The 27,809-nt window shown below is 35.7% G+C and overlaps 1 protein-coding gene and 1 long non-coding RNA gene across 6 annotated transcripts; both read right to left on the bottom strand.

Moving 5' to 3' along the window:
- Nucleotides 1-380: 380 nt before the first annotated feature.
- On the bottom strand, nucleotides 381-27,809 carry LOC114535655 (alpha-ketoglutarate-dependent dioxygenase alkB homolog 3-like). 5 transcript variants are annotated; one of them, XM_028556945.1, is made up of 9 exons: nucleotides 27,624-27,809; nucleotides 27,435-27,475; nucleotides 2,782-2,829; nucleotides 2,562-2,665; nucleotides 2,323-2,408; nucleotides 2,072-2,176; nucleotides 1,788-1,892; nucleotides 1,302-1,394; nucleotides 381-705 (listed from the first exon to the last, which is right to left on the bottom strand). In XM_028556945.1, the coding sequence occupies exons 1-9, from the start codon at nucleotides 27,753-27,755 to the stop codon at nucleotides 622-624; spliced, it is 798 nt and encodes a 265-aa protein (XP_028412746.1). In that variant the 5' UTR covers nucleotides 27,756-27,809; the 3' UTR covers nucleotides 381-621. The 5 variants fall into 5 exon arrangements, with proteins under 5 accessions (XP_028412746.1, XP_028412745.1, XP_028412744.1 ...); XM_028556944.1 differs by lacking the exons at nucleotides 27,435-27,475; nucleotides 27,624-27,809 and adding exons at nucleotides 3,181-3,221; nucleotides 3,331-3,509; XM_028556943.1 differs by lacking the exons at nucleotides 381-705; nucleotides 1,302-1,394; nucleotides 1,788-1,892; ... (3 more) ...; nucleotides 2,782-2,829; nucleotides 27,624-27,809 and adding exons at nucleotides 23,742-25,296; nucleotides 25,804-26,053; nucleotides 26,884-26,969.
- On the bottom strand, nucleotides 6,168-6,522 carry LOC114535656. The gene is made up of 2 exons (XR_003688342.1): nucleotides 6,479-6,522; nucleotides 6,168-6,218 (listed from the first exon to the last, which is right to left on the bottom strand). It is a non-coding gene; the product is annotated as an uncharacterized LOC114535656 (long non-coding RNA).

The raw sequence follows: 27,809 nt of genomic DNA, 5'->3' as shown, positions 1-27,809 counted from the left end.
TTTTTTCCATGTTGTTTTCACATGATCGATAGGAGATTGACATGATTGACTTTTGGTGAAAAGAACATGGCGAAAACAACATGTGAAATTGCAATATATAATGTTATCCAGCATAACCAGAGGAGATCATTGGCATATCTTCACTTTTGCTGCAAAAACTCGTACATGTTTTTACATTTACTGTTCCAATTTCAGATATCTTCAGACAGGCAATCTTCCCGCAAGAGCCAGAGTATTTCTTCTCTAATTCTTGAATCATTATCTTGCTCTGAATCAGAGAAATTGTAGTTAGTTTGATTTTGGTTCTGTTCTTAGAAAAAACGTTCCTCTCGACAAAGATGTTTTTAAAAAGGAAAATAAACGAACAATATGATCCCGTATTAGGTTGTTTTAATAATATTTACACAAAAAATTGTCTTCATTTTACAATAGCTAAAAATGTACACAATTATTGCGAAGAAAAATAATCAATAATCACAAATCTACGACATAATCACAAATGTACTCTGCATAGTTATGTATATGTATTCTAGAATTTTCAATCTCGTTGTATGCCATTTATGGTTATTTTTGGCACGGAAGCAATGATTGACATCCAAAAATTTATAACATCACAAAAAACTACGTATCATGACTGAGTATTATGTTTCTAAATGTTAAATTAATACGAGGTCCTCGACTGTGATATTCTTTTGGAATACGGTGCTAAAACAAAAAATACTATAATTATACAGATATTCAGAAATAGTAAAAAAAAGGTTTAGTATTCGTAAAAAACTAAATAGAATAGTGTTGCAAATTCTGCATTCTGACTGCATTGCCACGTTACTTGCTAAGTGTTAGTTGATAAAAAACAAGTGGCGACTGAAGAAAAAGTGTCTCTTTCATCTCGTCTTTCGCGCATAAATACCAGATTGCCCAAACTACCAGATTACTCGATCCATATCGATATAGAACGTAATTTAATTGTTGAAATGCAGATTGTAATTTTCATTCGTTTCATGTCCTAACAATATTTAGATCACAAACTGTCTGATACAACCGCTAACACAGCTCAAATACGTTGGTAATTCCAAACAAAACCAAAAAGCAAAGAGTTAGGGAACTGACATTCAATGTCAGTTCCCTAACTTTCATCAGTTAATTAACCGGATAATCTATGCAAACTTGAGTTCAGATGATTTATAGAATCTGCGACGGAATATAATTTAACCTACGTGCAGTAACTATAATTCTATACACAGAACTGAAGAGTGACTTGATTATATGATATTTTTCATATATTTTTCCTCGCAGCCTACCTGCCAATCAGATTGAGTTGCTCCAGACATTATTAACAAACTACCGGATGGCAGTGGTATTTTTATTGTTTCAACGTCAGAATAATCATCTCCCTAAAAATGATCACAGATATGCTGTTTTTTTCCAGGTCAAAGTTTTTCTCTGTAATAAAGGTTTATGTGTGTAAATTAATCATATTTAAAACAAAATGGTAAGATAAATTATTATACCTTATGAGAATAAAAAATACATTTGTTGCCTCTTTTTTTTCTGTTTTATTTAAATATTAACTTCAATAATTTAATTCTCACACACGAATTCTAACTCTAGTAAATTAATCATTTATTAAGATGGATCACGTACAGTACGTACGTTTAAGGCCTGATCTTTAAAACATGAACATGAAATAATACCAAAATAAAACAAAAACCGAAACAAAATAGTTAACTTTTTTACTTATCACTAGAACATTTTTCATCCAGGAAAGACAGCATCGCTTAACTTACATCTTCAGGTTTCTTTCGCATTTCAAAATTTCTAGTTTCTCCAAATGACAAGGAGCATATTGTAGGATCAGTTCCAAGTGATGACTCATCGTCTGAATGCCAATCCTAATTAAATTAGAATAGATTCTGCGGCAAAAATGTCCATATTATACAGAGTATTAATTCGGAGTGGCATTCAGGGTTTGATATCTGTTGGTTAAATTATCTGAGTCAATCTTAAGCAACACAAGGATCAATACTAACAATTGAAGGTAATTTTTCAATTTAGTGATTTATATACATACCACACTATCCTTTTCATTTCTATAAAGATTTGCCAACATTGAATTAAAGGTGAGTCCTGTCATCTTCAAAATCCTCTCGCGTAACATATTAAGAAGCGGCGACCACTGAATTAAAGAATGTAGCATTATAGTATTTACATTAATTATCACTTTACAGAATAGTAAAGTATAGTTTTCAGTTTGGTTGTAGAGTAATTATTAACGGAAGATGGACAAAATTCTGGTTGGACAAAAAGATGAACAAAATTTACCTGGAAAGGTTTCAGAGTAAGTCCTGAATATTCATAAGAAAAATCTCCAAACCAGGCAGTGAGACGAGGTTGACGGTGATAATGACCTAAAACAAATAATGGCTGGAGTTCACTTATTTAATGCTTCTAAAACATACTAATTAACTAATACTGGTCAGTGCTTTACCATAATATTGAAATAACCAACATTCCTAAATACATCAGGGTGCAGTATTCGAATATTATATTGTATTATGTACCTTGAACCTTAATGTTTTTTTCTTGCCAAGGAATCTGGCTTTCCAAATCATTAAACATCCATTTTGTTTCATCCATAGAAATAAATATGGGGTCAAGTTCAATACTACATAAGAATATAAATTATATATAAAAATACTTAAGGAAAAGTTGTATATTTCCTTTAATGCTTTTACTTTTGCTTTGTAATGTATCATCACTCTTATTTTGTACTGTACAAACCTTGCTATTCCAGATGGAGCATTGCTGATCACATGAACTCCAGCTTTACTAAAGAAAAAGGTTCTAATAATGTATAATTACCAATATAGGTCAAACATAGTATAGTCATTAGCATATGTAGCCTAAGTATTGTATTGGTAGCAATAAGAGACTATTATAATTTATAAATGATAAACAATTAGGAAAGATTTTTTAATAAAGATTTTTCTCGTTTGAGACTGTGTCTAAAATTTAGTGAGAGAGATTTCAAACTCTCAGTTTTGCTAGTACAATCAATGAACTATTAAAAACATCATTTTTGTATATTTGCCAGTCATAATTAATTACAAGTTATAACATAATACAGAAAAAATCCTAAAGAAAATCTTGTTCTGGGAGTGATCGATGTGGTTTACTTACGTTATCACTCTTTCCTGTTGACCTGATCTTTTTTGTAGAACCTTTAATTACAAAAATTCTGAAAAACCTCACCCTAAAACATGATTATCTCACAGGACATTCCCAATGACAATACTTACTCTATCTAACCATATTAATAGCATAACTTACATCAGTTTGTTCAAAAACAAAATTTCTGTTAGTACTACACGATTTGGCTGAATTGGTTCGGCTTGAATCTCGACTTTTGTGCTGTTGTGTAAGCCAAGAGCTTTGCAGGCGGTTTTTCTTCCTTTTCTCCATTAAATCATCTTTTTTTGAAACATGTCCAGTTCATTTTTAAAATTTTAGAACATTTTTTTCGTATTTTTATAAAATTATTTTAAAAGATTTTGATTTTGATTTTTGAATTTATTTTTCTTGAAGTATGAGCCTGCCATTAACCGGGGATACTTCATTCCATACAAAACCATTAACGTCAAATTGTCCACACTCGGTAATGTCCTGGAGGGGGGTGGGGTTGGGAGGATGTGAGTCACAACCAATGATAATTATTAGAGCCTAAAAGCTACTTATTTAAAATCGGGTATAACCGTGTATAAGTTTGTACCAGATTTTACTTAAAGAACTTGTGTTTCATCCATTTGGTTAGGGTCCTGCAAAATACCGCATCAGAAAGTGAAGAATATTTTGTCGTTTCTACTAATAAAAATTACATTATAATTTAGTTCATGATTGTGTACAGTTGCAATACTACCAACTAGAAACTACGACGTTTTCTACTACCAACGCAGGAAAAAAATTAAAAATTACACAGAATTAATTTACTTCGTTAATACATCAAAATCATTAACTATACATTAACTACAGCTACCATAGAGTAATTAAAATTTTAGAAAATGTGATGGACCCTCCAAAACGGTTTTACTTCGAAACGTTTTATCGGACACACAGGAATATTTCGTTTGTGGATCTTGATGCCTGTGGATATATTTCGTGAAAAATTTTTAAGGTGAGGAATATTTGCATGTTTATATTGAGCAAAAATTTGCTGTTTATTATTTCACTGTTGGTTGATAAGAAAATTATGGTTCTAAATTGTTACCATAAGATTTACGCAATGTCATTCAGGTTATGAAAAAGGTTAATTCGAGTGATTTATTATCAATTGACAAGTTATTGAGTAAATATTGTAGAGTATAGGTTAATTAATGTCAGGAAATAAAATACGTGATCCATTCAAACTTATTTTCCGCTTTTTCAAATGTGATCACCGACTTGGATGAATACAACCTGCAATTGTTTCTTTCACTGGAGCAGGAAGATTTCGCACTGCAGAAACTGAAAACATCACAAGAAGAATCCTGGTCACATGTTTTCCTGCACGATTTCGCATCAACCGTTGTGGTACTATTCGGACGAGCTTGGGTTGAGACACGAAGATTTTTCACCTTAAAATCTTTCTTATCATCCCTAATTCTGGTAGGAAATATTATTATCTTCGCTTTGCCATTCGATTCATCCTGGATAATATGTTCATGATTTGCGTCATAGAAAAAGCAATTGTCATTTGACGTGGTTGTATAAACTATAGCCAAGCAGTGAAGGTGTTCGAAGCATCTTGAAATACAAGATGATTCTGTTGCAGCTGTGAATTTTGAAATGTCATTTGGGAGAGTATATTTGTTTATTATAATCCCCACGGAGACGGATTCGTCACAATTATTCACAGTTCCTGCAAGGAGTAATTGTTCGCAATAAGATTTTTCAATTCCAACTAACTTCTTTCTTAAGAAATCGTGATTGATCCCAGTGTCTTTCATAAACACACTGGTAAATAGATTAGAGATTGGTTGAATTTTATAGGATGTTGGTACAGGATTTTCTTTGACAGTTGCTGCCCAGTAAGCAGCCTCCCCGTTGCTTGGTGGAGCTGCCCCAACAGTAACTGTCGTTGTTTCAACTTCTTTAGAGAATTGTGAGGCCGCTTCTCTTTCACTTTTGTCTAAACTAAATCCTCCACTGACGCTGATTAAACCAGAATAACTTGCTTGCGCTGAAACACTGATGGATCTCGAAGACGCTGTTTTGTACGACTGTGAACTCATGCTGTGTTGTTTCAGAAACCGTGCTCCAAATACCACAGTTGTTGGAAAATGTGTTCCATAATACTTCACAAATTTTATTAAGTTGGCTGTTGTATGGTTTCTTTCTAATGATTTCGCTGAGCGGATGAACCCTGGATGTAGAGGTGGAGGGTCAGTGAAATCAACTCTACTGAAGTAATAAGAACATTTCGCTGAAGATGTAATGTATACTTTCTCTCCCGACGAGACTTCAGATGATGTTTTCTTGTAGCTTGAGCTAGCAGAAAAACTAAAAGCACCAAAACCACCACTTGCTGAGACTGATGTTGAAAGAGATTTGTGTAGTTCAAACGTATTCTGTATGATCGTCGAGGTGAAAGATGTTACACAGGATACATCAGGGATGACAGACAAACCTTTAGGAATACTGTAACGACAATCGGCTGTTTGTTGATCTTTACTGTAATCAGCAGAGAATATTTGATGGGCGAAACCAGGATCATGACCATTAGAATTGGGGTAACCTTTGATAATATCATACCCCAGGAAAGCGTAATCCAAATCTGGGAAAGTGTTTCTGAGATTTGGGTTTTGGTTCGTATCTGAGCATTGCCGAATAGTTTTTGTTCCTAGAAAATATTGCGAAACATTTTAGTACTTTTATACTTTGGTATATATACAGTAGCGTAGCCAGCCTGTCGATTTGTCCCGCTATGCTAATATTTTAGTGTTCACTGACCGCTGTGAAAACAATAGATTTCTAAAGACATGAATAATTATAATAGCTCGAAATTTATATAGGGCGACATAATCGTCAGGCTGGCTACGCCACTGTATATATAGAAATTTATTTTGGCAGAAACACTTTCACGCTTTTGCTACGGCAAAACAACAAAGGCAACCTTGCTCAATGTCAACTTACCAAAATGCATATGAAGATCCGTCTTTTTGCTTTCATCAACGCGCTTCGGTCTAATCAGAAGAGTTCGAAAATAAGCAGTAAACTCGTAATCTATACGCAATTCAAATATAGTCGGGCCTGGTTCACACCCGCTCCTAAGAATCGGGGATCCATTGTATTACTTTCCGATAGAGTATAGACAAAGCATTTTGCACACCAGTGACCTCAGAAAAAGGGAATCCCAAATTCTTATGACACTTTAGGATTCTTAAGTGTGAACCAAGCTTTAGTCTGACCCTCAAAATACGAATATGGATAGTTGAGTCATTACCTCTTATTTAGAGAAACTGCACTCCAGATAAAATATGATAGAAATATTGCCCCGGTTAGTAATATCCCGATGAGAAGACACTTCACATATCTCTTCCATATCTACAATCAAAATTTATGCGAATTCGAGTCAGGATCAGTGGGGGGGTGTCATGCAAACTTATGCTTTATTGACCAACGCGTCAATAATGAAAATGTCAAACTATCAATGAACCTAAGAAATTAGTTAATAAAAAATTAGTTTGTTAACATTGGGTGAGCTGGAGCATGTGTCAAATTCTAAAACTAAATTCAAACTTGAACTTGTTTATAATCAAATCGAGGAATGTGATTATGTGAAGCACTCCATGTGGCTGCTAGTATATATATGTCGCGAGGAATTCGACAGCCATTCGGAAGATTAGTTACCCTTTAACCTCGGAGATTCTTACACTCGAGAATTTCACAAGTCATGCATGTTTACTTCTCACTTATGAGAATCATATTAATCCATTACATTAAAATAAAATACCTTTATTTTCATGAAATGAAAGTAACCTGAAGGCCACCCATCTTGTTCATCAGTTTTTCGTTTTCCCTGAAGTTCCATTTCTTCGATTTGCTTTTTTAATTGAACATTTTGCACAAATAGTTCGGAAGGCCGTACTGAATCCTGGATAAAAAAAACAATTGAAACTAAAATGAACACTGGGTTAAAGTGGTAATTACCCCCTTATATTAAATTAAATAAATCAGTTAATCCTACTAAATTATCCTCATCAATAAAAGTAATAATTGTTTCCATTCTTCAAAAATGGAATGAATTTTCAAAATATACATCAATGCCAATCAATTTTCAAATATACAGGAATGCAATGTCAGTGATGTAACAAAATCACGGTGTGTGTAGTTTAATCAATCGATTTGAATCTCTCCCAATTCCATGCAACTTAACTTTATCAGACTTACCTTCGTTTTTTCGCTTTTCTCACCAAAGCAGTTCATTAATCTGCTGAATCTATAAAATATATAGTGCACTCTTTGAAGACTGTTTGCAAATGACTATTTGTTCCGACTAATACGCCACCAAATTCCAGTGTCAAATTACAATACAGCATGGGATCACATGCAGATTACTTTCTAGTTCCTGTTTTAATGCACGAATCGTCACAGCATGCAATATATCAAACATGCATATATTACTACCACAATATCGTTAATAATTTCTACTTGTTACTGTCACGATTAAGGCTATTTTTGATTCATTCATCTCATTTTCACTTGTAGTGATTATATACATGAGTATTATATGCATTTATGGTGCTTTCAATGCCAGTGACTTACAATCGTAGAAGCAGGAACTAGATAAGATCAGGACTGAAAGAGGAAGTCTGATTTGGGATTCCGGGAAGCACTGCATGAGGTGTTAAAGAAAATGCTTTTCCACACTCAGCATTTTTTTTTGCATGAAGACAAAATCAACCTCGTACAAAATATGATATTCTGAATACACCAAGACGAGTTTTATAACACCGCGTGTGCAGTGATGTAAAGAGGAATTCTTAACTTACGGTAGGTTGTGGATATCAGTTTTGTCGTTAAATATTTAGACTGACTTATATTAAAGTATACATGTATAGGTTCAATATACAAGTCGCTGAGACTATACATAAAACGAGAAGGATAATGACATATTGTCTTTCACTCAGTGCACGGGGCACCATTGACCATGTGTTAAATGCGTGATAAAGTTATGTTTTAAAGACTATTTCCCAATAGGCCGTATGTATAAATAGGAGCTAAAGTCGTGCATATGATTGTCTTAGGAATGTGTATATATATAGACGGTACGGTGGTACGCATCACCATGCATCATGAACTGACTGATATTAAACATATTCCTACCACAACATCGTCTGTCAGATAATATATAATAAAAGTTAGCGTATATATAGTGGGAGGAATATCTTTGTTAACATCAAAACCATTGGTAATTTCTGCTTTTTACTGTCATGCACACATGAGGACAGTTTTGATTCATTCATCTCATGTTCACTTGTAGTGATTATATATACACACGAGTATTATATGCATTTATGGTGCTTTCTGTTTCTAAGTCATATTAATACCAGTGGTTTAATCGTAGAAGTATGCAGGAACTAGATAAGATTAGGAAGGTAAAATTTTTTTATTGCTTATTATTGTTTTTCTTTTACCTTTGACCGGCTAAAAAACTCGTGATGAAGCACACCTTTTTATGGATATCATGCAGTTTTGTGTTAAAATTTTGAGCCGATACATGTGAGTTCAATATATAAGTCGCTGCACTCAGTATGTGCAATATTGTAGCCCATATAACCATGTTTTAATGCATTATAGGGTACTCTCAAAGTCATTTTAATACCATTATTTGATTTAATCGTAAAAGCAGGAACTAATCAGGACTGAAAAAGGAAGTATATATGATTTGGGATTCCGGGAAGAATATGTAAATGCTGATATAATTGTTTTTCAACTTGATATTTGCAAACATTGCATGACAGGCTAATATTCGTGATAAACCACGCCCACTCCACATGCATGCACCCAGCATTTTTATTTGCATGGAGAGAAAACATTCGGAATACGCCAAAACACGTACTTTATATCACGGAGTGCAGTGAAGTGAAGAGTTACTCTTAACTTACGGTAGGTTGTGGGTACTCTCAAAGTCAATTTAATACCATTAATTGATTTAATCCTACAAGCAGTAACTAGATCAGGACTGAAAAAGGAAGTATATATTATTTGGGATTCCGGGAAGCATATATATGTTAAAGAAAATGTTGATAATTGTTTTTTAACTTGATATGTGCAAACCTTGCATGACGGGCTAATACTCGTGATAAACCACACCCATTCCACATGCATGCACTCAGCATTTCTATTTGCATGGAGAGAAAACATTCGGAATACGCTAGGACACGTACTTTATATCACGGAGTGCAGTGATGTGAAGAATTACTCTTAACCTACGTTAGGTTGTGATATCAGTTTTAATGCGAGCAGGCATTTATTCATTACATATTACTGATTACATCTCAGACATTATATCCGTCATCATATAATTATAGGTCTAATCGCTAAACTTTCATTTTTGTTAAAAACGTCACTTTGGCCTGTGACTAATTTTCCCAGTCAACTGTTGCTCGCAAACACGATTGTTTTTACCGCGGTTTTTTCAATTTCCCTCCCCTTCTCATGACTTAGGGTGAAAACTTGTTTTCCCTGTGATTTTTCTGAGGATAGCTGCTTTCCCATTTAGCCCACTCGCCAAGTACTTGAATGCATGGATAGTTCTATATATATATATATATATATAGCTAAAGCTAAAGTTTTCATTCCGTTGCAAATCTACAGTACAGTGAAATAGGGCATATTTCTCTCAGTGATCAAGACGTATTTATTAATTTGTTTTATATAGATCACAACGATTTCGACAATGACGACTGGAATACAAAGTTGCTTGCTTTTGTTGGTGAATCTATATTTGGTGCATTTCTCGAAGATCGAAGCTAAATGCGCAGGAAATGGTTTGATGAACTGTGCTTGTAATTTTATTGGTGCCTGTAAATATGACGTCAGTAATAAAAGATTCAATCCCTTTTCTAAATCAGCAGAAGTTCTGGGAGAATATTACATCCCGGACGTTACATCTTTAGCCCGTCGTAAACCTTTAGGTACACCACAAACTACTGAAATTTGTGAGCCTGGAAACTTTGGTATTATATACGATTGTGAAAATCGCATCCCACTTGCCGCTACAATTGTTATGACTGCTGATCAGTATAATGATCATGCATACCAACGACCTCACGGTAATTTTAGGCAAAGCTCCGAAATGGCAGACCCATTTTTTCAACAAAATGACTATGATTATAAAGACGCATTAAACCGCAAGCTATGCTACGAATCACAAACTAAAAAAGACTATTACATTGAAAGTAATTGGTACTATGAAAAAAATATGGTATTTCCGCCGTTATTTACTGAATGTCCAAACAATGGATATATAGAAGATCACACTTATGTTCACAGAGGTCACTTGATTGCTGCCAATTATGGTCGTGGTACACCTGGTTTGAGTCGGCAAACGTTCGTATATACAAACGTAGTTCCACAATTTGGCTTTTTAAATTCGGGATCATGGCAGAAACACGAATCAATGCTCATTGAATGGGCAAGAAACAACTGTGGAGGTTTTCCTTTGCACATCATTGTCGGCTGTATACCATCAACATATCCGCAACACGAGAAAAGATTCTTTGGTGAATTAGGGTTCAGTGATTTTAGTGGACATTCAAATGCACCAGGAGGAAACTGGTATAGGGAGTATAGGGTTAATGTGCCATCGTACTTGTGGACAGCGGCGTGTTGTCATTCACCATCGAATACCTTCACCAAAAGCACCACATTCTATGCTAAAAACGTACCCAAAGGATTTTCTCAACAAAGTTTCAATTTGAGTACATTGTTTTCAAGAATGAACGCTGATCATATAAATCTTTTCCCTGGGATGCCAAGTTGTAACGATGATAACAATTTTGTTTCATTGTGATGAAATAGCTTGTTTTTTTTTGTTCAGTTTGATTTTGTAAGTTCTGGCGATATACCCTTTTAAAATTACCAATAAGATAAAGCATCACAGAAACTAATTTTGGAATTTTCGGTTGTTATTGGTTTTTCATGTTTATATGGTTATAAATTAACAAGAATAAAAGGAGATATTGAATCTGAAAGGTCCATATTATGGGCGCAAATGCATTTTGAGGATAAGATGTTGATTACATTAAGGTCTGGTCACACGATCCAATTCACTTCTGATGGATGTTTTACAGTTTGTTCACTCCGTTCGACTTGCAATGTGCATATAGTGTGGACAGCGAATCAACCCAATGCAGTACTACAGCTTTATCAAATAACACCACATTCCATACGTCAGAAGTCAATTGAATCCGACAGAGTTGGATCGTGTGAAATTTTGAACGGTAGAAATTCACCAGTTTCACCCAGACTCCCAGATTCTTTACATTCCAGCGTAAATTTGACAAGTACCTTACCTGTTTTTTGAAATTGAATGATGATATCCATATGTTAACATTCAACTTTGAACCGACTATAACGCTGGGGTCGAGTGGACGACTTCTGCAGTCGTATCACTCCCAACATAAGGTTTAGGTATAGTTTAGTGCGAGGCTAATAGTAATATGTATTTGTATTAATTATACATCGAACATTTGAATCGCGAAGTAAAAAGATTTTGTCACAAACCTTAAAAACTGGAGGACAATTAGATATTTGTTCCCAACCCCTTCCTTCTGGATTGACGTCCTTGATCAAAATGCAAAACTCCGTAAAATTATTTGGTTTGACAATTACCCTGAAAATAGGGTTAAAAGTTTCAAACATCACCTTTGAATTTAGAGGTTACGAAGTTGCAAATCTTCGGCCCGCACAAAGAACGACTGCTGTGTCGCTAACTAAAATTTGCCTCGAATAGGGAAGTTCGTCAAATTGTTCATTTCTATAACTAAGAGCGACATTATAAATTATAAATCGGTCATTTGCACCAACGACAATATTTCGAATTTGATCAAAAAGGCTCTTGCTCAAACACATTCCTCCCGGAACTAAGAAAGCATCACCAACTCCTAAGCCGATAATACGGCCTTCTTCATCGATTAGTTTCTCGTTTTCCTCCAGAAAATAATGCTCACCCGTTAGTGAATCGAAACAGCAATGGGCAATCAACCACATTGCAATTTTGTTATCTCCAAAAAGTACTATGCCTATGAGAGATGTTGTATCCGGTACAGGAACATCAGGCTCTTCATCACCAGGTTTACAAATGTGTCGTAGTTTATCACAAATTGTATGAACAATTTTCCCCATGAGAGGATCATCGTGTTTTACCTTATCAGTAGTGAAAGGATAAAGTGGATTTAAACGAAGATAAAGCATACACTTCGACAGTGAAAATATTTCATCACTTTCTTCCGGAATATTTTCTTTATTATGTTTCTCCAATGAAATGTTATATTCTATAAAATCAGGCAGTGGGTTGGGCAACCATCTTGCTTTTCCCATTTGGACTCCATCAGACCAGAGCTTTCGAAAAATATTCTTTTGCGTCTTTGCTTTTGGGAGATTTATTCCTGGGTATTTTGGCACAAATTTTCCCCACAAAGAATCTGCACTGGAAACACTGTTCCACCGCTTACATACCAGGCTGAGATACATGACATCATGGATTTCAAGGTAAGAGAAAATCTTCACCAGGACTTCATTGGGTAAACTTAAGAAATAGTCTGCTGTTTTCTTGCCCTTGGGCTTGGATTGAATATCATAGCTCTCCATCACTGTTTAAAGGAGAATAATTGTTTTGGCAATGTTGATCTTTGGATTTGGTTTTGTTTTGTACTTTTGAAATTGTTGGCTGGCATTCGTTTTTAGACTATCACAGAGAATTTGAGGCAGGACAGACCAATGGTTCGCTGTTCAGTGTTTACTATGCTCGGACGAGCCGCAGTTTGCTTAAAAAGAGATGGTGGACATGCTGAGGATTAACATCACGAATAAATCGCTTTGTTTTTGTGTTCAGCTTCTTGCTTTAATTTGTTCATTTGCCCAGCCTTGCATGAGATCGGTCACGCTAAAATCAACGATGCATTTAATCTACTGCGCGCAATGAAATATTCAGGGCGTGCTGGGTCTTCAAGAAGAACAACGAATAAGTAACATTTTAGCGGCCCAAAGGCGCGATCCAAACAAAAACAAACTAGACAAACTGTCTCCACTTTATTATACTGTATGACACGAAGGTTGCAGGAATACTAGTACTTCAAGTAACCTTACACGGTGACGCGATTCTGTAACGAGACGCTAACTTTGGCCACGTACTTGATATGCAAATAAAATAGCTCTTAATAATACAGGTCTAGGACATCATCATGATTTAGCTAATATACAACTCTTCTATAAAGGTTGCTTTAATTTATAAACTGTTGTGTATTTAACACTTTTTCAAATTTCAATTTATGGTCTAAAGGGCCCATTATGCCAGGGGCCCACAACGAGTTCCCATTGTCTCGACCCTGGCCAGCACGCCCCTGGTCAAATATTTGTCACCTTTAGGGGTCGCGCGTTGCTCGCAGTAAGATTATTTTTCCTGAAACTTTGACAGTTTATTAAAAAGCTTTCCTACTTTTAGGCAGCTAAATAATATCTCAATTTCAGCTTCACATTTTCGCGCGCAAGCCCTCTAAATATCAGTGGAAAGGAACACCCCCCCCGGTAACATAATTTTGTTAATGAAAAACCAAACTTCGCCTTGGTATACCAGAGAAGTCTTAACTATCTCTAGGAACACAAATTTGCCAAATTCTGCAAAATATCGAGAAAAACGAAAATTTAACATTTGGGACATTTTTTTGATACACCCTGTATATATATGTCGCGAGGAATTCGACAGCCATTCGGGAGATTAGTTACCCTTTAACCTCAGAGATTTGGAAAAGTTCTTATGCTCGAAAATTTCACAAGTCATGTTTACTTTTCATGCACTTATGAGAATCATATTAATCCATTACATTAAAATAAAATACCTTTATTTTCATGAAATGAATGTGACCTGAAGGCCACCCATCTTGTTCATCAGTTTTTCGTTTTCCCTGAAGTTCCATTTCTTCGATTCGCTTTTTTAATTGAACATCTTGCTCAAATAGTTCGGAAGGCCGTACTGAATCCTGGTTAAAAAAACAATTGAAACTAAAATGAACACTGGGTTAAAGTGTTTAAATGAACACTGGGTTAAAATGGTAATTACCCCCTTTGTAAAACACCACTGGAATTTATTTATCATATGAAATCAATGATATTACATTAAATAAATCAGTTACCCCTACTAAATTATCCTCATCAATAAAAGTAATAATTGTTTCCATTCTTCAAAAATTGTATGAATTTTCAAAATATAGCTATATACATCATTCGCAGGGACAAATATTTGTTTTTAGACAGAATATGCTGAAGACGAGTATTTCGGATGTGCAGAATGCAATGTCAGTGATGTAACAAAATCACGGTGTGTAGTTTAATCAATCGATTTGAATCTCTCCCAATTCCATGCAACTTAACTTTATCAGACTTACCTTCGTTTTTTCGCTTTTCTCACCAAAGCAGTTCATTAATCTGTTGCCGGAATCTATAGATATAGTGCACTATTTGAAGACTGTTTGCAAATGACTATTTGTTCCGACTAATACGCCACCAAATTTCAATTTCAAATTACAATAAAGCAAGGGATTATCAAATGCAGATTACTTTCTAGTTCCTGTTTCCACGAATCGTCACATGCATGCAATATATCAAACATGCATATATTACTACCACAACATCGTTGATTATTTCTACTTGTTACTTGTTACTGTCACGATTGAGGCTATTTTTGATTCATTCATCTCATTTTCACTTGTAGTGATTATATACATGAGTATTATATGCATTTATGGTGCTTTCAATGCCAGTGACTTACAATCGTAGAAGCAGGAACTAGATAAGATCAGGACTGAAAGAGGATGTATGATTTGGGATTCCGGAAAGCAGATGTTAAAGAAAATGCTGATAATTGTTTTTTAACTTGATATATGCAAACCTTGCATTACAGGCTAATACTCGTGATAAACCACGCCCACTCCACATGCATGCACTCAGCATTTCTATTTGCATGGAGAGAAAACATTCTGAATACGCCAAGACACGTACTTCGCGCATGTCACGGAGTGCAGTGATGTGAAGAGTTTCCACTTCAACCGTATCGTATCGTAACGTGGCGTATTTCTTTGTTTGCGAAGTATTCGACCAGAACGAATGACTTTACAACAATGAGATAAGCTACGTTTCGCTACGATACGGTTAAAGTTGGAAAACGGCCTTCACTCTTTTAACTTAAGGTAGGTTGTGATTATCAATTTTAATGCAAGCGGGCATTTACTCATTACTGATATTATTGATTGTGTACACCTTCATTAGGGTTCATCTCCATCAGACATTAATATATATATATATAATATATATAATATATATATATTAATATATATATATCGGTCATCATACATAGGTCAAATCGCTAAACTTTCATTATTTTTAAAAACGTCACTTTGGCCTGTGACTAATTCTCCCAGTCAACTGATGCTCGCAAACACGATTGTTTTTACCGCGGTTTTTTCAATTTCCCTCCCCCCCTTCTCATGACTTAGGGTGAAAATTTACCTGACTTGTTTTCCCTGTGATTTTTCTGAGGTTAGCTGCTTTCCCATGTAGCCCACTCTCCATGCAGGTAATTCAATGCATGGATAGTTCTAGCTAAAGTTTTCATTCCGTTAAATCTACAGTACAGTGAAATAGGGCATATTTCTCTCAGTGATCAAGACGTATTTATTAATTTGTTTTATATAGATCACAACGATTTCGACAATGACGACTGGAATACAAAGTTGCTTGCTTTTGTTGGTGAATCTATATTTGGTGCATTTCTCGAAGATCGAAGCTAACTGCGCAGGAAATGGTTTGAAGAACAACTGTGCTTGTAATTTATTGGTGCCTGTACATATGACGCCAGTAAAAATACCAATCCCTTTTCTGGTTCAGCAGGAGTTCTGAGAAATTACATCCCGGACGTTACATCTTTAGGTACACCACAAAACTACTGAAATTTGTGAGCCTGGGAACTTTGGTATTATTTTTGATTGTAAAAATCGCATCCCACTTGCCGCTACAATTGTTATGACTGCTGATCAGTATAATGATCCTGCATACAAACGACCTTCGAATAAATTAGGCAAAGCTCCGAAATGGCAGACCCATCTTTTCAACAAAATGATGATGATATAAAGACACATTAAACCGCAAGCTATGCTACGAATCACTAACTAAAAAAGTGTATACATTGAAAGTAATTGGTACGAAGCAAAAAATAAGATGCTACTTCCGGTATTTACTGTTTGTCCAAACACTGGACCACAAGGTCTTAAAACCACTGTTCATAGAGGCCACTTGGTTGCTGCCAATTATGGTCGCGGTACACCTAATTTGATAAGAAGTCAACAAACGTTCGTATATACAAACGCAGTTCCACAATTTGGCGGTCTAAATTCGGGATCATGGCAGAAACACGAATCAATGCTCATTAAATGGGCAAAAAACAACTGTGGAGGTTCTCCTTTGCACGTCATTGTCGGCTGCATACCATCAACGTATGGGAAAAACGAGCAAAGGTTCTTTGGTGGATCAGGGTTCAGTGATTTTATTGGACCTTCAAATACACCAGGAGGAAACGGGTATAGGGTTAATGTGCCATCGTACTTGTGGACAGCGGCGTGTTGTTCACCATCGAATACCCTCACCAAAAGCACCACATTCTTTGCTGAAAACGTACCCACAGGATTTTCTCAACAAAGTGTTGAATTGAGTAAATTGTTTTTAGCTATGAAAGCTTCTCCTATAAATCTTTTCCCTGGGATGCCAAGTTGTAACGATGATAAAAATTTCATGTCCATTTATTCTTAAAAATATATAACTATATATATAAGTGAAGGTAAATCAATTATGATTTTTGGCACTTCACTTGATGCAGTTATATTTTAGAGGTTTAAAGGGTCTTAATTTCGAGTGGAATTATACACACTTCAAATTCAAGCCAGGAACAGTTGAAGGAAAAATGAGTCAAGTATCGGTCCTCCGGCAGGAATCGAACCTACGCTTTCGCGATGCCGGTGCAATGCTCTTGCCACAGTATTCTGTTATTTGTGCGAGTGTATCTTTTCTCCAAGAACTTGCCAGTTCATGATCAATGTACAATAGCAATGATTTCGTATAAACGTGGAGAGACACATTTACAAATTGATATTTGAGTAAATTTCGCATAAATTTACGCGGACAGACAGACAGACATTTACAAATCGAGATTTTGACTGGGTCGAATGAACTACAAAACGGACATTTTTTGCAGTAGTCAAATCATTTTGGTTCGTTCGATTCCTGCCGGAGGACCTATAGTTGACTCATTTTTCCATCAACTGTTCCTGGCTTGAATTTGAAGTGTGTATAATACCACTCGAAATTAAGACCCTTTAAAACCTCTCTATATATAAGTGTTTCATTGTTATAACATTGTTTTTTTTAAGTTCGATTTTGTAAGTACTGGCAATATACCCTTTTAAAATTACCAGTTAAATAAAAAAGCATCACAGAAACTAATTTTGGAATTTTCAGTTGTTATTGGTTTTTCATGTTTATATGGTCATAAATTAACAAGAATAAGGGGAAATATTGTCATTGAATCTGAAAGGTCCATATTATGGGTGCAAATGCATTTTGGGGATAAGACGTTGATTACATTACCTGTTTTTTGAAATTGAATGATGATATCCATGTGTTAACATTCAACTTTGAACCGACTATAACGCTGGGGTCGAGTGGTCGACTTCTGCAGTCGTATCACTCCCAACATAAGGTTCAGGTATAGTTTAGTGCGAGGCTAATAGTAATATGTATTTGTATTAATTATACATCGAACATTTGAATCGCGAAGTAAAAAGATTTTGTCACAAACGTTAAAAACTGGAGGACAATTAGATATTTGTTCCCAACCCCTCCCTTCTGGATTGACGTCCTTGATCCAAATGCAAAACTCCGTAAAATTATTTGGTTTGACAATTACCCTGAAAATAGGGTTAAAAGTTTCAAACATCACCTTTGAATTTAGAGGTTACGAAGTTGCAAATCTTCGGCCCGCACAAAGAACGACTGCTGTGTCGCTAACTAAAATTTGCCTCGCATAGGGAAGTTCGTCAAATTGTTCATTTCTATAACTAAGAGCGACATTATAAATTATATATCGGTCATTTGTACCAACGACAATATTTCGAATTTGATCAAAAAGGCTCTTGCTCAAACACATTCCTCCCGGAACTAAGAAAGCATCACCAACTCCTAAGCCGATAATACGGCCTTCTTCATCGATTAGTTTCTCGTTTTCCTCCAGAAAATAATGCTCACCCGTTAGTGAATCGAAACAGCAATCGGTAATCAACCACATTGCAATTTTGTTATCTCCAAAAAAGACTATGCCTATGAGAGATGTTGTATCCGGTACAGGAACATCAGGCTCTTCATCACCAGGTTTACAAATGTGTCCTAGTTTATCACAAATTGTATGAACAATTTTCCCCATGAGAGGATCATCGTGTTTTACCTCATCAGTAGTGAAACGATACAGTGGATTTAAACGAAGATAAAGCATACACTTCGACAGTGAAAATACTTCGTCACTTTCTTCCGGAATATGTTCTTTATTATGTTTCTCCAATGAAATGTTATATTCTACAAAATCAGGCAGTGGGTTGGGCAACCATCTTTCTTTTCCAATTTGGACTCCTTCAGACCAGAGCTTTCGAAAAATATTCTTTTGGATCTTTGCTTTTCGGAGATTTATTCCTGGGTATTTTGGCACAAATTTTCCCCACAAAGAATCCGCGCTGGAAACACTGTTCCACCGCTTACATACTAGGTTGAGATACATGACATCTTCACCAGTACTTCATTAGGCAGACCTAAGAAATAGTCTGCTGTTTTCTGGCCCTTGGGCTTGGATTGAATATCATAGCTCTCCATCACTGTTTAAAAGAGAATAATTGTAATTTTGGCAATGTTGATCTTTGGATTTGGTTTCGTTTTGAACTTTTGAAATTGTTGGCTGGCATTCGTTTTTAGACTATCACAGAGAATTTGAGGCAGGACAGACAAATGGTTCGCTGTTCAGTGTTTACTATGCTCGGACGAGTCGCGGTTTGCTTAAAAAGAAATGGTGGACATGCTGAGGATTAACATCACGAATAAATCGCTTTGTTTTTGTGTTCAGTTTCTCGCTTTAATTTATTCATTTGCCCAGCCTTGCATGAGATCGGTCACACTAAAATCAACGATGCATTTAATCTATTGCGCGCAATGAAATTTGAGTCACTCAAATATTTGTCACCTTTAGGGGTCGCGCGTTGCTCCCAGTAAGATTATTTTTCCTGAAACGTTGACAGTTTATTAAAAAGCTTTCCTACTTTTAGACAGCTAAATAATATCTCAATTTCAGCTTCACATTTTTGCGCGCAAGCCCTCTAAATATCAGTGGAAAGGAACACCCCCCCCGGTAACATAATTTTGTTAATGAAAAACCAAACTTCGCCTTGGTATACCAGAGAAGTCTTAACTATCTCTAGGAACACAAAAATTTGCCAAATTCTGCAAAATATCGAGAAAAACGAAAATTTAACATTTGGGACATTTTTTGATACACCCTGTATATATATGTCGCGAGGAATTCGACAGCCATTCAGGAGATTAGTTACCCTTTAACCTCAGAGATTTGGAAAAGTTCTTATGCTCGAAAATTTCACAAGTCATGTTTACTTCTCATGCACTTATGAGAATCATACTAATTCATTACATTAAAATAAAATACCTTTACTTTCATGAAATGAAAGTGACCTGAAGGCCACCCATCTTGTTCATCAGTTTTTCGTTTTCCCTGAAGTTCCATTTCTTCGATTCGCTTTTTTAATTGAACATCTTGCTCAAATAGTTCGGAAGGCCGTACTGAATCCTGGTTAAAAAAACACTTGAAACTAAAATGAACACTGGGTTAAAATGGTAATTACCCCCTTTGTAAAACACCACTGGAATTTATTTATCATATGAAATCAATGATATTACATTAAATAAATCAGTTACCCCTACTAAATTATCCTCATCAATAAAAGTAATAATTGTTTCCATTCTTCAAAAATTGTATGAATTTTCAAAATATAGCTATATACATCATTCGCAGGGACAAATATTTGTTTTTAGACAGAATATGCTGAAGACGAGTATTTCGGATGTGCAGAATGCAATGTCAGCGATGTAACAAAATCACGGTGTGTAGTTTAATCAATCGATTTGAATCTCTCCCAATTCCATGCAACTTAACTTTATCAGACTTACCTTCGTTTTTTCGCTTTTCTCACCAAAGCAGTTCATTAATCTGTTGCCGGAATCTATAGATATAGTGCACTATTTGAAGACTGTTTGCAAATGACTATTTGTTCCGACTAATACGCCACAAAATTCCAATTTCAAATTACAATAAAGCATGGGATTATCACATGCAGATTACTTTCTAGTTCCTGTTTCCACGAATCGTTACATGCATGCAATATATCAAACATACATATATTACTACCACAACATCGTTGATTATTTCTACTTGTTACTTGTTACTGTCACGATTGAGGCTATTTTTGATTCATTCATCTCATTTTCACTTGTAGTGATTATATACATGAGTATTATATGCATTTATGGTGCTTTCAATGCCAGTGACTTACAATCGTAAAAGCAAGAACTAGATAAGATCAGGACTGAAAGAGGAAGTATGATTTGGGATTCCGGAAAGCAGATGTTAAAGAAAATGCTGATAATTGTTTTTTAACTTGATATATGCAAACCTTGCATTACAGGCTAACACTCGTGATAAACCACGCCCACTCCACATGCATGCACTCAGCATTTCTATTTGCATGGAGAGAAAACATTCTGAATACGCCAAGACACGTACTTCGCGCATGTCACGGAGTGCAGTGATGTGAAGAGTTTCCACTTCAACCGTATCGTAACGTAACGTGGCGTATTTCTTTGTTTGCGAAGTATTCGACCAGAACGAATGACTTTACAACAATGAGATAAGCTAAGTTTCGCTACGATACGGTTAAAGTGGAAAACGGCCTTCACTCTTTTAACTTAAGGTAGGTTGTAATTATCAGTTTTAAGGCGAGCGGGCATTTACTCATTACTGATATTATTGATTGTGTACACCTTCATTAGGGTTCATCTCCATCAGACATATATATATATATCGGTCATCATACATAGGTCAAATCGCTAAACTTTCATTATTTTTAAAAACGTCACTTTGGCCTGTGACTAATTTTCCCAGTCAACTGTTGCTCGCAAACACGATTGTTTTTACCGCGGTTTTTTCAATTTCCCTCCCCCCCTTCTCATGACTTAGGGTGAAAATTTACCTGACTTGTTTTCCCTGTGATTTTTCTGAGGTTAGCTGCTTTCCCATGTAGCCCACTCTCCATGCAGGTAATTCAATGCATGGATAGTTCTAGCTAAAGTTTTCATTCCGTTAAATCTACAGTACAGTGAAATAGGGCATATTTCTCTCAGTGATCAAGACGTATTTATTAATTTGTTTTATATAGATCACAACGATTTCGACAATGACGACTGGAATACAAAGTTGCTTGCTTTTGTTGGTGAATCTATATTTGGTGCATTTCTCGAAGATCGAAGCTAACTGCGCAGGAAATGGTTTGAAGAACAACTGTGCTTGTAATTTTATTGGTGCCTGTACATATGACGCCAGTAAAAATACCTTCAATCCCTTTTCTGGTTCAGCAGGAGTTCTGAGAAATTACATCCCGGACGTTACATCTTTAGGTACACCACAAACTACTGAAATTTGTGAGCCTGGGAACTTTGGTATTATTTTTGATTGTAAAAATCGCATCCCACTTGCCGCTACAATTGTTATGACTGCTGATCAGTATAATGACCCTGCATACAAACGACCTTCGAATAAATTTAGGCAAAGCTCCGAAATGGCAGACCCATCTTTTCAACAAAATGATGATGATTATAAAGACACATTAAACCGCAAGCTATGCTACGAATCACTAACTAAAAAAGTGTATTACATTGAAAGTAATTGGTACGAAGCAAAAAATAAGATGCTACTTCCGGTATTTACTGTTTGTCCAAACACTGGACCACAAGGTCTTAAAACCACTGTTCACAGAGGCCACTTGGTTGCTGCCAATTATGGTCGCGGTACACCTAATTTGATAAGAAGTCAACAAACGTTCGTATATACAAACGCAGTTCCACAATTTGGCGGTCTAAATTCGGGATCATGGCAGAAACACGAATCAATGCTCATTAAATGGGCAAAAAACAACTGTGGAGGTTCTCCTTTGCACGTCATTGTCGGCTGCATACCATCAACATATGGGAAAAACGAGCAAAGGTTCTTTGGTGGATCAGGGTTCAGTGATTTTATTGGACCTTCAAATACACCAGGAGGAAACGGGTATAGGGTTAATGTGCCATCGTACTTGTGGACAGCGGCGTGTTGTTCACCATCGAATACCCTCACCAAAAGCACCACATTCTATGCTAAAAACGTACCCACAGGATTTTCTCAACAAAGTGTCGAATTGAGTAAATTGTTTTTAGCTATGAAAGCTTCTCCTATAAGTCTTTTCCCTGGGATGCCAAGTTGTAACGATGATAAAAATTTCATGTCCATTTATTCTTAAAAATATATAACTATATATATAAGTGAAGGTAAATCAATTATGATTTTCGGCACTTCACTTGATGCAGTTATATTTTAGAGGTTTTAAAGGGTCTTAATTTCGAGTGGAATTATACACACTTCAAATTCAAGCCAGGAACAGTTGAAGGAAAAATGAGTCAAGTATAGGTCCTCCGGCAGGAATCGAACCTACGCTTTCGCGATGCCGGTGCAATGCTCTTGCCACAGTATTCTGTTATTTGTGCGAGTGTATCTTTTCTCCAAGAACTTGCCAGTTCATGATCAATGTACAATAGCAATGATTTCGTATAAACGCGGAGAGACACATTTACAAATTGATATTTGAGTAAATTTCGCATAGATTTACGCGGACAGACAGACATTTACAAATCGAGATTTTGACTGGGTCGAATGAACTACAAAACGGACATTTTTTGCAGTAGTTCGTTCGATTCCTGCCAGAGGACCTATAGTTGACTCATTTTTCCATCAACTGTTCCTGGCTTGAATTTGAAGTGTGTATAATACCACTCGAAATTAAGACCCTTTAAAACCTCTCTATATATAAGTGTTTCATTGTTATAACATTGTTTTTTTTAAGTTCGATTTTGTAAGTACTGGCAATATACCCTTTTAAAATTACCAGTTAAATAAAAAAGCATCACAGAAACTAATTTTGGAATTTTCGGTTGTTATTGGTTTTTCATGTTTATATGGTCATAAATTAACAAGAATAAGGGGAAATATTGTCATTGAATCTGAAAGGTCCATATTATGGGCGCAAATGCATTTTGGGGATAAGACGTTGATTACATTACCTGTTTTTTGAAATTGAATGATGATGTCCATGTGTTAACATTCAACTTTGAACCGACTATAACGCTGGGGTCGAGTGGTCGACATCTGCAGTCGTATCACTCCCAACATAAGGTTCAGGTATAGTTTAGTGCGAGGCTAATAGTAAAATGTATTTGTATTAATTATACATCGAACATTTGAATCGCGAAGTAAAATGATTTTGTCACAAACGTTAATAATTGGAGGACAATTAGATATTTGTTTCCAACCCCTCTCTTCTGGATTGACGTCCTTGATCCAAATGCAAAACCCCGTAACATTTAATCAATAGTTATTTGGTTTGACAATTACCCTGAAAATAGGGTTAAAAGTTTCAAACATCACCTTTGAATTTAGAGGTTACGAGGTTGCAAATCTTCGGCTCGCACAAAGAACGACTGCTGTGTCGCTAACTAAAATTTGCCTCGCATAGGGAAGTTCGTCAAATTGTTCATTTCTATAACTAAGAGCGACATTATAAATTATAAATCGGTCATTTGTACCAACAACAATATTTCGAATTTGATCAAAAAGGCTCTTGCTCAAACACATTCCTCCCGGAACTAAGAAAGCATCACCGACTCCTCGGCCGTTAATACGGCCTTCTTCATCGATTAGTTTCTCGTTTTCCTTCAGAAAACGATGCTCACTCGTTCGTGAATCGTAACAGCAATAGGCAATCATCCACATGGCAAATTTCTTATCTCCAAAAAAGACCATGTCTATAAGAGATGTTGTATCCGGTACAGGAACATCAGGCTCCTCATCACCAGGTTTATAAATGTGTCCTAGTTTATCACAAATTGTATGAACAATTTCCCCCATGAGAGGATCATCATGTTCTACTTCATCAGTAGTGAAACGATAAAGTTGATTTAAACGAAGATAAAGCATACACTTTGACAGTGAAAATACTTCATCACTTTCTTCCGGAATATGTTCTTTATTATGTTTCTCCAATGAAATGTTATATTCTACAAGATCAGGCAGTGGGTTGGGCAACCATCTTTCTTTTCCAATTTGGACTCCATCAGACCAGAGCTTTCGAAAAATATTCTTTTGGGTCTTTGCTTTTGGGAGATTTATTCCTGGGTATTTTGGCACAAATTTTCCCCACAAAGAATCTGCACTGGAAACACTGTTCCACCGCTTACATACTAGGCTGAGATACATGACATCATGGATTTCAAGGTAAGAGAAAATCTTCACCAGGACTTCATTAGGTAGACTTAAGAAATAGTCTGCCTTTTTCTTGTCCTTGGGCTTGGATTGAATATCATAGCTCTCCATCACTGTTTAAAGGAGAATAATTGTAATTTTGGCAATGTTGATCTTTGGATTTGGTTTTGTTTTGTACTTTTGAAATTGTTAGCTGGTATACGTTTTTGGACTATCTGAGATGCCAGAAGTATGGTACATGAGACTGGTGATCACAAAGCCTGATTTCCATATACGACATAATTCATTGGCAATGTTTGACAATCCATTGTTGGTTATCAGTGAAGACTAGATCATTTTTATAGGTAGACATCAATGACCACTAACAATTGCTATCACCAATGAATAAAAATATACATAAAAAACACAGGCTTAAGGATGTAAAACTATTTTTGGAGATTTAATTTCCAAGTTGAGAAGTTATAGTTGAAATATTTTGGCATTCTTTAGATGGTCAACCCCCCTTGTCTTCCTCAATTTTGCTAATTTTGTCTTTGATCATGTTTTTTAAAGTAATGTCCAGGCAGAATGTAACAGAGGTATCTAGGTAATTTGACATGTTATATACAGTATTCATGATAATATCCACTCTCTTTTGGCTCTTTTGGATGCAAAAGCTTCTAAAAAACGTTAGGTCTTTCTACAACTGTATTGTTGTATTGTATATTTTAATTTATAGAAATACAGAAAATATTTCAGTTGATGCATTTGAAAAGTGTGCATGAATATATAATCGCATTGTGGAGCAGAGATTATTTCATTTATGATATATTAGCCATAAGTTTTAGTATTAAAAGCGTAAATGGCATCGTATTAAACCCGACGTAACTTTATCTTACCAGAATTGTGCTTTTGTTCTTGCTTTTGTAGTGTCTATGCATATAGGAAGCCCAGACATGTTTTCGTTCTCGTGGCGCTCGCGCGTGTACACGAGTCTATATGGTTTATTATTATGCTCATAATATTAGACCAAGTAGACTCGTGTACACGCGCGAAAGCGCCACGAGAACGAAAACATGTACTGGTCTGGGCTGCCAAAATGGTCTCTGTTCCCAATGAGTGCCAGACGTTTTTTAGTGGCCAGATATACTATAAAAACAAAATTACACTAAAACGTAAACCTTTCAAACAATCAGTATTAAACTATTAACAACAAACGTCAAATTGTTAGCACTAGAACGTTCTGGCTGTGCAGTGTAACATGAAATATTGAATTCTCTGATTTCATTATGATTCATGCAAAATACACTGGCGGTCAAAAAGAACTGCTCAAATGTTGCTATTATCGTATGTAACAGGAATCGTGACATTCTATTTTTTATTGTACACTAGCGGTCAAAAAGAACTGTTTAGATACAAATTCATGAAAAAGAAGCGAATATAGGAGAGAGCTTCATAGACATTTTGTTTAATTCTCTTATTCCAAACAATATTTCAATAATGTAATGCAACCTGCCACACTTCCAAGATATAGTCAAACAATGGTTGCAGGAAGAGGGTGTGACAGAAATGGATTGGCCTGCACAGTCAAAAGACCTTAACCCTATTGAAAATCTGTGGGACACTGTCAAGGGGATAGCGCAAGAACGGAATTCATTCATAAAGGGTCCATGATTTATGCGTTGCTGTAAAGACTGTCCATAGGATGAATTTCCTATGACCTCTAAGATTACCACCTCAACAGAAAGTATGCTAAGCCGGTGTAAGGCCGTCATCAATTATAAGGCCAAAGGAAGATCAACAAAGTATTAATATTTCATACAGCTTAGCATGTAATCTAGTCTATATTTACTCGTATATATTGTTAGTGGGACATTTATGTTCATTTGAGAGCAGTTTAACTTGTTTTGAGCAGTTCTTTTTGACCGCCAGTGTATATTCTTCTCGATAATTATGTCAAGCGGAAGTCTCGATCATACCTTTCGCTTTCATTTCCAGGAATTTAATAAGTGTTAGCTGGAATTCAGTTTTGACAACACGTTATTTTTCTTTCTATAACTATTTACTAAGAAATCAAGGTAAGTGGTAAAAAATATAGTCCAGATTATAAATTCTTTCAAGTTGAAATAAAAGGTAGAAGTACGTAAAGTGTATAAAGGTTGTTGTACGTGGCAACGACTCGCTGTTCAAGTGTAATTGCGCTATAGTTCACCGCCGACTTTGATATTAAATTTTTGGATATTAAACTTGTTCTCGTAGTGATGTTATTATTATTATTATTTCAAAACTTCATGTACATGAAAAACAACGACACATACATAGGCAGGTGACAACAGGGCTATAACACCCTAGCTAAGGCCACCCACCTCTATTTAAAAACGAAAACAGACATAAGGACAGACGGACGGACAGAAAGACAAACGGACGGACATGATCTAATACTAATCATGATCTAACAGCAAGATGAGTCAAGTGACGGTTGGAAGAAGTTTCTGATGGTGTTGCAACGTAGACATGTGGTTTTACTTACGTTATCACTTTTTCTTGTTGACCTGATCTTTTTTGTAGAACCTTTAATTTATTAATATCAAATTTAATTACAAAAATTTTTTTATTTTTTTAGAATTCTGAAAAACCTCACCCTAAAACATGATGATCTCACAGGACATTCCCAATGACAATACCTACTCTATCTAACCATATTAATAGCATAACTTACATCAGTTTGTTCAAAAACAAAATTTCTGTTAGTACTACAAGATTTGGCTGAATTGGTTCGGCTTGAATCTCGACTTTTGTGCTGTTGTGTAAGCCAAGAGCTTTGCAGGCGGTTTTTCTTCCTTTTCTCCATTACATCATCTTTTTTTGAAACATGTCCAGTTCATTTTTAAAATTTTAGAACATT

The sequence above is a fragment of the Dendronephthya gigantea genome, unplaced genomic scaffold, assembly GCF_004324835.1.
Source record: "Dendronephthya gigantea isolate DGI-Jeju-01 unplaced genomic scaffold, DenGig_1.0 000122F, whole genome shotgun sequence".
NCBI lineage: Eukaryota > Metazoa > Cnidaria > Anthozoa > Malacalcyonacea > Nephtheidae > Dendronephthya > Dendronephthya gigantea.
Note: the sequence above shows the minus strand (reverse complement) of the source record. Positions and strands in the feature narration are given on the sequence as shown.

Excerpts from the sequence above, each read along its gene's own strand:
- LOC114535655 (XM_028556943.1), bottom strand. The coding sequence starts at position 25,036 with ATGGAGAGCTATGATATTCAATCCAAGCCCAAGGACAAGAAAAAGGCA.